General features: G+C 34.3%; 1 protein-coding gene across 1 annotated transcript; it reads right to left on the bottom strand.

The window, feature by feature from the left end:
• Window positions 1-344: 344 nt before the first annotated feature.
• On the bottom strand, window positions 345-6,333 carry LOC7479640 (uncharacterized). Its single transcript, XM_002308821.4, has 12 exons — window positions 6,144-6,333; window positions 6,007-6,041; window positions 5,835-5,916; window positions 5,650-5,728; window positions 4,888-5,084; window positions 4,595-4,651; window positions 4,033-4,192; window positions 3,272-3,488; window positions 2,823-2,930; window positions 1,702-1,827; window positions 1,524-1,575; window positions 345-1,104 (listed from the first exon to the last, which is right to left on the bottom strand). Exons 1-12 carry the CDS (start codon window positions 6,249-6,251, stop codon window positions 952-954), a joined length of 1,374 nt encoding a protein of 457 aa, XP_002308857.2. The 5' UTR covers window positions 6,252-6,333; the 3' UTR covers window positions 345-951.
• Window positions 6,334-11,214: the final 4,881 nt, after the last annotated feature.

The following is an 11,214-nucleotide window of genomic DNA, read 5'->3' on the forward strand; positions in this document are numbered from 1 at the left end:
CTATTTTATCTTGGTGAGTGTTGATTACTAGGACAAAAATGAGATTTGTGAATTGCATTAATTCCTTTGTTTGTCGTCTAATCTTTGTTTTGGTGGCCAGCTAGTGGAAATTATCACTGAACCTTCCTCCCCACTGTCAAGAGCATCGCATGATCATAGGTTCTTGGAAAGCTAGTAATTTAGGGTCCCACCATGATGAACATCTTCTGGAATATGGACAGAAGTTTGGTAAGAGACAAAGGAAAAAGGTTATTCTGCTTTCCTAGCATGGGACATGGGCTTATTGTTTGTGGCTCCTCATCTTCGTTATGCTTTTGCCATAATAATTGTAGGGGAAAAGATGCTGTCGAAGATAACATTATCTTATTAACATTAATGTTTTTGTCCACTAAGAAACTCGTACATGTGAGAATTTAAAAAGACAAATACAAGGCAAGAGACTTACAAGACTAGCGCTAGAATACTAGCAACATTTTCTAAACCACAATTAAGCTGCGAAATCTGTGATATTGATGCTCGAGCTAGTTCTAGTCCAGAAAATCTTGTGTAAAATTCAGGCATGTGTCAAACTGAAGACATTCCTTCTCTTTTTCTACGTTTTGTTTCAACTGTGCAGAAGTTCTTTGCACCCCGTATAAACTTCCAGTTCGAGATGCTTGTGTTGGAGGCAAGCTTAATTAACCATAACAAATGATATATTTGTCGAAGAAAAGTCAAATGACTAGGAGGTATCAAACTATCAATCAGCCGGTCACAAATACAACAAGCTGCCTTGCAGAAAGTCCCAGTTACTTATAGAACTAGAACGATCATCTATTTGTTGTGGTTCCAGTAATGTTGCAGAAGAGAACTCTTCCATGCAGAGGGAACATGCAGTGCTGCTGCACCACATATAAAATTAAGGATGAATGCACCAGAAGGACAAAATTCAACTCCGTTTACATAGGAACCTCAGTCGGCATCTCCAAGACCATCACTACCATCTCCTCTCTTGGATATAGGCATGTAAGGAGAGCTGGATTTCTTGGTTTGTGTTGCGACCTCAGCATTCTTTCGCAAGACAGCTCCTGGTGATGGGTATGGTCGCTGTTGAAATAGCGGACCCTGACAATCAGAGGCATAAAACCACCAAAAAGTGAGTACAATACATATATGCTATAAAGCAGATACAGCATGAATATTTTCATCTCTGTGCACAAACATGTGCGAATTTGAAGAGAAAGGGATAGCAGTACATGCATAATGTCAATTTTAATGTTCTTGGAAAAAATACCAGCATGTAATTGCTGACCAAAATGCTGGGTGATCTGATATTTAGCAGAATAATTTTGCAATATACAATCTCAATGTTGAAAAAGACGTTGGAGGTCAGGTGAAGGGGAAGGCATAATCACTCGATTGCCACATTATGACATGCATTGACCAGAACCAGCATAGCCTCCATCACCTTTATATGTGGCAGCATAATAACTCTCTCAGAAAAAGGAAATAAAAGTTCATCAAGAAAAATAAAGTTCGCATACCGTAGCAGTAGTATCAGCTGCACGAGGCTGAACTCCTTTGAGGCCCACAACCCTGCAGATTGAACAGAGAGATGAGATTAATAGACTATTCTAGTACTTCTCCTTGTTTACATATCTAGAAAAAAATGTCCAAAGAGGAGATCAGTGATGGGCATAAAATAAACTATTCATCACATACCAGCCGCCACGGGGAGCATCTGAATAAGAGCTTGGATCCATGGGGTCCAACTCATCATCATCATTGTAGGCACGCTTTTTGCTCTCTCTTCTATTTCCTTTTCCCACAGGAGGTTTCCAATTGGGCCTGGCAATTCAAAATCAATTACACATGCAAGCAAATAAACTTGTGTGCATAAGTGTGCATTTAATTTTATTGATTCTCTTTCTTTATCTTCTCTCTTTTGTTGTCAATGAGGCTGTGTTTGAAGTATAGGAATTCATCAAGCAGAAGAGCTGATTTTATTCTCAATCTCAATTAAATTAGGTGACATGACTATTTCTTTCTTCGTACTCATTAACAGCAAAAGCTGTAGTTGTCTCCTTATTCTTCCAACAGGTTTATATTTCCTCAAACAGGTTAGATGTTAAACTGAAAGTGTCAAACTAATGGATTGGGAGACAAAGATGTATAAAATAGTTTCCTTTGGTTAATTGTCCTGAATGCAGGACTTCATCACCTAGACACCAAGACACTAACGCGTCAAGCATGAATTAATCCACCCCCCACCCACAAGTGAACTCACATTGCATGAGTTCTGGCTTAGAATGCTAAACCTAATAAAACCAGCAAAAGTGGGATAGATCAGTAAATAGTAATATAGTATCCATGTGCTCAGATGACCTTGGAGTCTGCAGCTCAGGTGACTCCCACTCGCTCTGAAGAAAATTACTCGGTCATGTCAGAACAGGAATGGTGTCATTGGCTCAGATTAGGAGATAGTCCAACTCATTAACAGTTTTGCATTGAGTGCCTGCTCTCAAGACTAGAAACTGCATTCTTGTGATTGCAAGTCCAAGACTTTCCTATAGCACCAAGCAATGACCCATAGTCTACAACCCCTGGTTTGACAGTCCCCTTTGTAGGTCACATACCCCCAATCTAATTCCTCAAACAAAATGACCTCTTCTTTATAGCTTTACCATAACTGAATCTTTTTAGAGAATTCTTGGTTGATTGCATGAGAGTTTGAATTTAAATTGTATTTAGGGTCATGGTCATTCAAAAAGTTAACTCAACAACAAAACCAAAGTCATTGAAGCGAGATGTGATCTCCAAGTAATTTAAGTAAGATCAAGTACCTCTGTTTTGGAGCATTTTTTTCAAGATCACCCTTCGAATTTGCAAGATTCTGCTGCTGGTAATTCAAATTGGGCATCATGTACTGGCATTGTGGTAGATTCAGAACTCTGCAATCCAATAGCATTTCAAAAATATGTAAATAAATAATGAATCATCTCAACGTGCTTTGCCTAAGACAATTTTCTTTTTTTGGTCTTAAGCAATGCACTTTAAAAAATCTCCCAATACCAACTGCAACTTCAGCAGAAGGTGTGTCATAAGAAAATTGAACCATAAAAAGTTCAAATGTGAATATATGGGAAAAAGACATGAAAATCAAACACGGAATACATGACTTAATGAAATTGAGTTTCAACCACCACACATGCTTATGCAGTTCTTTTTTGGCATACTAGTAATATGAAGGGAAAAGGAAGAGAACCCAGTTTATAAATTGCTGATGATTTACCGTGTGCAATGATTGCAGTAACCCCAAGTCTGCACAACACCGAGTCCCCACCCACCACATTCGATGCATTTCTTTGACTCGGATGATCTATTGTCCTGATTCCCACTAGAAGCATTTCCAGAATATGAGATGTGAGAGTGTTGTGAGGCTAGCTGTGATGATTTTGGATGCTGCCATTGTGATACATGGGTCTTCGTATTGTAGTAATATTTATGACCTGCACATGGAAAACAAAAGGCTTTAAGCACAGAGGGAAAGGGAAAAACATCTGCAAATAAGTTGAATGCTCATTTCTTTTCCTGATCTCCATTACTCTTCAGTGAAGTCCTACATGTTTATAGGAAATTTATTGCAGTTCCACACTTTACAAAGGTTAACCACACACAGAATATTAAACAAATGATAAAGCACAGCAAAATCTACCTCAAAGTGATATAGCTCAAATTGTATAATATTAAAACAAGGAACAATCTAGGGGTGAGAGCAAGATGTCAATGCAAACCTAAAGGAGATGTTATTTTGCTTGATAACCGAGCAGTCTCTTAACACCATCCTTAACTTAAACATTAGAACTTAGAAAAACTAGAAAAAACATGATTTAATCCATTAATGCCCCCAAAAAAGCTACTTGCCGGACTCTAGTTATATGCATGGTATTCAGGAACTACAAACTGTGACTATATATATTTCCCCTCTCCCAGCCCCTCTTTACTATTTTGCCTCACATTTCATTTATATACAGCTGGATACTTATGGCATACCTGTAGTTTCGTCCAATGCCTCCACCCAATCTTCTAAATGAGGTAAAGGTGATGGAGTCCATGTGGTTGAAGGCATATCAGTTGGCCTTTCCCACTGGGTCTTTCCGGTGCTTCCATGGTAATAATATGAAGCACCACTAGCAGGATCCTTTGCTTCCACCTAATCATAGATAGAATTCCACAGCAGCATAAAAGAAGTGCTGGAAAGAATGCATAAGGCGGCATAGGGCATCAAAACTTGGATACTCATAGAAAGTTGAAATTCGTTAACCCTTTATGAAGTTCAAGGTCAATACACTGCCATTATATCTTATGCAATAAGAAGTGCTTGAGGCATATTAATTGAAATTCTCTCTCTAGGATTCTACTCTGAACATTAAGTACTACAAAAACTAAATCTGAATTCCCCTAATACAAGCAAACCAGATATGAAATGGTAGGCATTTGGCAGGTTCCAAAAATTTCCAATGCCACAGTTCTCATGCACAAAGATTGGCAAAGCAGTTTATCCTTAGACAGATAAATAAAGCATAAAAACATATATACAGCAATCAAGACACACCCATCCAGGAGGCAACTTCCGGATTTCAACAGCTTGTGTTGAACCAGTCTCTGACTTCTGCAAAACAAAATTATGAGGCAATGTGTAAAAGGACTAAAATAATAGATTGAAAGGAAGACATCAGGAAAAAAATAAATCATAGTTGGGATGCACAAGAAAGGTTTAAATGAAGAGAAATTTCAGAATTTCCAAAATGTTAAAATAGCCAAGTAAAAAAACAAGTAGGGGAAAAAAGCCATGGGAAGAAGCAAAAAAGAAAGAAACAAGAGGCTCAAAGACCAAGAAAAACTTGCATTATCAGTTCTCAATGGATGGCTTTTTACTGTATCATCCTTCAGGAGACCCCTTGCTCTTAATTTCTGCTTCAGGAACTCTGGGAGATCCTTTGTAGCCGACTTCTGTTCTGACTCACTATCGAGGCCAGGCCTTGAAGAAGCATAATATGCACCTCCACCTGGTACACCGTATCCGTTCCCAATTTCTACATGATCTGCCAGAAAAGAAACGGATTAGACCATCTGCCCACAAAATATTCAGAGTTATTCACTTTGTTGTCACAGTGATGTGCTATAAAAAGAAGCATAGGCAACTCAAAATTGAATGGTTGTCTCAAACAAAAATCACGTTGACTTCCATTAGTTAGAGCATTGGTAAATGGTTTATTTTCAAGTCAAAATATTTCCTCAAACCAACAAGAGCTTATTCAGTGGCCATCAAAAACTTTGAGATTTTTATCAACCTCTTTGCATGCACATGTCTGTACAAGTATTCCCAGTTTTTCCTCATCATCTGATACCTTCCTTAATAGGTCTGCAATCATTTTAGTTTCCATTGTCGTCCAGCACTCTCACTAATGACACGACCAGCTTCCACTTCATCAACAGTCTTCATCTTCCTTTCAGAAAGGAAATTTAGTCTCACAATATTCCAGGAGTAAATCCTCTACGGTTACACACACTAACAAGCTCTCTATATTCAGAAACAGGACGGACAAAATCAAAATAAAGATGCAACCATATACTATAAAAAAAGAAAGATTGTAATACATTATCAACCTTCTTCAGCACCAGCAGGCTTCCCACGCTTCAAAGCCATTTCCGAGCGATGTTCAGTAGCCATCTTCAGTAAATGTTCCTACAATAACATCCATAACAGTAAAACAAAATGCACAGCCCATTAACAACCCCTCAAAATAAACCCTCAAACAATCATTGAATCACAAAACATTCAAACTTCAGACCTTTAAGGCATTAGGGTCTCTCCTTTCACCGAAAACATCAGTATTATCCTTAGAAGGTGCTCCACCTTCACTTTCTGCATCTCTAAAACACTCACAAAAACACACACAATTCACAATTCATTGCCATTCTATTTTGCTTTTTAAACTACCACTAAGCCAATAAAGCACCAACCTTTGGCCTTGAATGACTCTTTGTGTCTCAATTTCCTATCAAAAACAGAGAAAATAAAGCAAACCCAGATGAAATTTTCAAAAACAAAAAAGATGGGAAACAAAGGAGAGGATGAAAGAAAGCAGAAAAACCCTTACTTGTTCACGCAAGAGTACATCTTGAGCTGCGGTATCAATGTCAGTTGAATTGCTATATAGACTTGATGATGAATGGTAAGAAGCTTGAGGCACTGTATTTTCTCCCATCCTTGCTTCTTTTTTCCTTCTTCTATGAAATTGAGAATCCTTTTACCAATCTATTGTTTTTGGTTGAAGTAATTTTTTTTTTATTAGATTGTTATTTATACAATAAGAAAAAACAAATTGAACCAAAATCCACAGGAATAAAATTAGAAATAGGAACCCAAAAATTCTTTAGAAAGCCCATACAAGAGTTTGGTTTGGGCCTGGAGTCTTATTGTTTTATAATTAAGTACCCAAATTATTTATTTATTTATTTGTTTTTATCTTTTCTTGGATTGGAACATGGTCTATAAATAGTTGGTTTCATTTATCCTAGCAACTTCCTCCTTGTGTAATATTATAACTCAAGCCTTTTAAGGGATTTTTTTTAGAGTTTTGGGAGATTTATTTTTTCTAAAGCTTTTAAGGATTTATTATGATTTTAGTGTTACTATTTAGAATATTAAGTAATGTTTGATTGTTGTCTAGAGACAGACAAAAAAAACGAAAATAATTGAGATATTTTTTCTTGTATTTTCCATTTTAAAATGATAAAAATTCATTTTAAAAATATTCTAAAAACATATTTATTTTATTTCTACATGTCTTCCCCACCTAATAAGTTTAAGTCTCTCTTTTGTCTATGTTTTTTGACACCAACCAAATAATTTTTTAGTTTACATGGTATTTAATTATAAATTTGTATAAGTAATATTTTTAAGGACCAATTCTTATTATTTCTCCAATTGTAAACTACTCTTTTAATTGATCTCAATTCTCTTCCACAGGTTAGCACATCTCTCTTTCTTTAATCCGATTCTACAAAAAAAAAAAAAAAGAGCTTTTTTTAGGTTTTTATACCATAGATATCTCGTGTATCTTGCAATATATATATATATATATTTGTTTGTTTAAAAACATATTAAAATAATTTTTTTTGGTTTTATTTTTATTTTTTATATTAATATATCAAAATCATAAAAAGAACCCTAAAAATATATCACCTTAATGTTTTTTAATTAAAATAAACTCTTAAAACACATCTACGGACAAAAACTGCCGCATTTCTACACTTACAAAGAGCTTACCTATTTGAAGTAGAGATAAGTGTTTTAAAGAGAAGAATATGATAGAAGAGAGCAATTTCTCAAAGGGTTAAATGGGTAGCCCAACCCAACCAAACCCATGCCCATATAATTTAAGATAGTTTTGGGTCAACCCTTTAATAGCCCATTTAAAATCTGTACTAACCTTCATGGCCCATGGACCTTTAAAAATAGCATGGGAGGCCCACTTCAAACCACACAAGCGAACACTTCTATTTTAATTTATATTTTGATTTAACGAGTTCTCGTTCAACCGACAACTATTTTTTTCTACCTTCGAAGAGGTTTTTTGGTTTGAGCTCTTACTTTAAAATTGAAAAATAGTTGAATGGATTAAATACCGGTTGGTTTGATGCTCAAGAAGGACACAATATACTTTCTTCGTTTTTTTTTTTTTTATTATTTCAAATCCTAAGATTTATTATCTAAAAGAATTTATTGAATTTATGCCAATATATATACGAAATGTACTCTTAAAATTATTTGAATAAAACTTAATTTTGATGAAATTACATTGAAATTTTCACATGTTAACGTATAAAATATCTTTTTTTCTCTTGATATTCTTCATAATTTTTACTTTTACTGTTCTTCTTTTTATTTATATTTTAATGTGTTGATATTAAAAATAAAAAAATTATTTTAATATATTTTTAAATAAAAAATACTTTTAAAAATCACTTTATACTTCAATACCAAACCCGCGATTACAATTTTCCCTTCTTGATTCTGGATAAGAAGGAATGATTCATGTTTATCTGTGAATATCTTGGAAGTTACTTGTACACATAACTTCCAAGGTGCGAGTTCATAATAAATCTTGAGCTTCTGTGCCCTAAAGAGAAGACAAGACAAGAAGATTCCATTTAATTTTTACAGGAAATTAAAAAGGGAAAGAACGAGAGCCATTCAAAGAGACTTGTGTTTCGCTTTCTCTCTTGCTTCTCTCTGCCTTTATCCTTTTCTTGAGCTAAACGCTTAAGGTATCCATTGGTTCATCCATGTCCTCCAGGCAAAAATAAAGTTTACCATCATTTTCATCATCCCTTTTGCCCTTACTTGCTGCCTTTTTATCCCAAAAAACAGAGATTTTTTTTGGGATTTGTTAAAGTTAAAAGATATGTTTATTAGTTAATTAATCTGAGATGGATCATGATTTTTTAGTCAAAGCAACATGGGTCTCCTTTTCCTTTTCTTTTTTTTTCTTTTTTTTTTTATATATAATTTTATCAAAGGAAAACAATATGATCGTGCCCGGTTTTTGAATCATCAACAACATTTTATATGATGCTCGTGAGGCTGATAGGTTAACTTGAATAAAACGAGCAAGTGCTTTGCATAAGGAATAGACGAATTGGAATTTTGTTTTCATGCAAGATAAAAGCTATTGAGCTAGCAGAAAAATTAAGTCCACGAAGTTTATAGAATTCTCATTCTCATTATCATTTTTGTTAGAGACTCCATCTAAAAACTTGCTTGGAAAATAACTCTGGTTACCGAGTCAATCATTTCTATTAAAATAATACCATAATATTTTTTTAATCATTTTTATCTGATAGAATTTATCTAGATCAATCAAGTAAAAAAATATTAACCAAATCAATCAAAATTTACTAATTTTAATATTTTTTTCAGTTTAATTAAAGACCTTAATCAAATCAAGTTCGGGTTAATTTATTAGGTCGAGCCTATTATTTCCTTGGAATTTCAGCATGCAGCAGCAGTCCATTCAAGTTAATTGTGAAATAACCATTAAAAGCGACAGATCAACAAGAAAATGAAACCAGCAATTAACATTAATGTAAATTTCCATGAAAGCAATAATATTATGAGGGTGATGGTCACATGCAGAACAGGCACCGTCCATGGAGGGCCTTTCGATGGCTCGGTGACGGGAGCTCTGAGACCTCATCCATCCTTGTACAAGGACGTTTGTGGGTCTCCCTTTTGTTTTCCTGTGCTCAACAGGCTTTGTTGGCGAGTCATCTGGGTTCCGAGTTCCAACCATGACCAGGTGCATTGCAAGTTTCTAGCCATGCCAAGCGCATTAACTATGACATCTCACTATCTCATTAAACTTCGAATTATTATTATTATTATTAATTATCAGGTGTGGATTTATAGAAAGATATTATGCATGGAAATAGATCATATCAAGATTTCTTGTAATAGATGGCAAGTAATAGGTAATGGATTTTGATTCTATAATATTACATAATTAATTAAGAACGAAAAAAGAACACTGTATGATTCTATTGAACAATTCTCCAGCCTGCAGCCTCTTTTTATGTTCTAAATCAATTAATTTTATTTATAAATATATATATATATATATATATATATATATATATAATGGTTTTAAAATGTTTTGATATGTTAATATTAAAAATAAATTTTAAAAGATAAAAAAATTATTTTAATATATTTATAAATAAAAAATAATAATTTTTATCACTGTTTTAAATAGCCTTATGAGATATTTGACATAGCTTTTGTTTATGTTGTTACGTCGTTCTTAAGAGTAATTTTAGTTTTTAAAATTTATTTTTTAAATAATTTTAATGCATTAATATAAAAATAAAAGAATATTTTTAAAAAAATAATCCGCAAAACAATCATAAAGAACCGTTTTAAGCTGGGATGTGATATTGTAGAATTGATGGTTGGTGAATCGATTGATGAAGGCACCGGTGATTGACACCCATCATATCATCAATAACTCTAGCTCTAGATATAGGTAGGGGACCACTATGTAGATTTCACTTTGTATTTTTTTTCTAAATTAAAAAAAAAAAAACAAAAACAAAGAAAGAAAGAAATGCAGAGATAAAAAGGGACCAAATATTCGAGGAGAAAACTGAAAGGTGTCCGGACTTAACACCCCCACTGTGAGGCCTCAACCGAGCGCTCGACGAGAGGCGTGAGGCAAGGTTCAGCCTCAGACTCGGTAGGTCGTGCATCCTATACTCGGAAAGGAGCATATCTCTGGGCTCGGGACAGTCTCGAAGGCATAGACCGAGGGTCTTTTTCTTTGCCCATGAGATCTCGCGTTCGGGACTGTATACCCATATGATAGTTGTCTGCTTGTGTGACACGGCCTTTTCTCCGTTTTACTCCTCCATCCATTGTCTAAGCATTGAAGGATCCTTGCATCTCTACTCAATTTTTTAAAAAAATTTGTTTTGCAGGTGTTCCTGATCTCCAAGCCCAGGAGTTCATCTTCACCGTTTCAACTTGGTTATCGATAAGAAAAGGTCTTGATTCGTTGAGATCTTCCTTAAGGCTAAACTTCATTCTTGCTCCTGCAATTTCAAGATGTATCATCTTCACTCTGGCATTTCTGATCTTTCCAATACTATCCTTGAAGTTACAATATATTTCAAGGTTGCCCCTAACAATTGATTGGCTAAAGGGATGATTGGGATCTTACCGCTAACCCACTTTTGAAACACTTTTTTCTAAAGTATTTAAGTAAATAGTGAGAAATTTGCTTTTTATGAGTGAATTAATTCATTGATCAATATGAGCTATTTAGCTATCAGGATAATATTAAGAGACTCGACCATGGAAAAAAAAATTAGTTAACTAAATAGTTTTTACCTTTTGTATTGGACTTTACGTGGAAGTTAAAACAGTTTATCTTACATATAAAAATCATTTTATAATAGTTTTAATCAAATATATGTTTTTTAACACAATTAAATATTTTTTAAAACCATAAAAGTTATTATAATGTTAAAAAAAAACACAAAATCTTTTTGGAAATTAAGAGGGTTACATTGAAAACTTTCAAACACCTAAGGGTAGATGTGAAATATTAATGAATATATATATATACAAGGGAAAATGAAGTTTATCGAAATTGAAAAGGGACATTTGTA

This window comes from Populus trichocarpa, chromosome 6, assembly GCF_000002775.5.
Source record: "Populus trichocarpa isolate Nisqually-1 chromosome 6, P.trichocarpa_v4.1, whole genome shotgun sequence".
NCBI lineage: Eukaryota > Viridiplantae > Streptophyta > Magnoliopsida > Malpighiales > Salicaceae > Populus > Populus trichocarpa.

Bases quoted from the DNA above. Each gene is read 5' to 3' on its own strand.
- LOC7479640 (XM_002308821.4), bottom strand. From the start codon at position 6,251: ATGGGAGAAAATACAGTGCCTCAAGCTTCTTACCATTCATCATCAAGT. The intron at 4,193-4,594 runs GTGTGTCTTGAT...ATCTATGATTAG, and splicing joins GGAAGTTGCCTCCTGGATGG to GTGGAAGCAAAGGATCCTGC. The intron at 1,828-2,822 runs GTACTTGATCTT...TTGAATTGCCAG, and splicing joins AAAAATGCTCCAAAACAGAG to GCCCAATTGGAAACCTCCTG.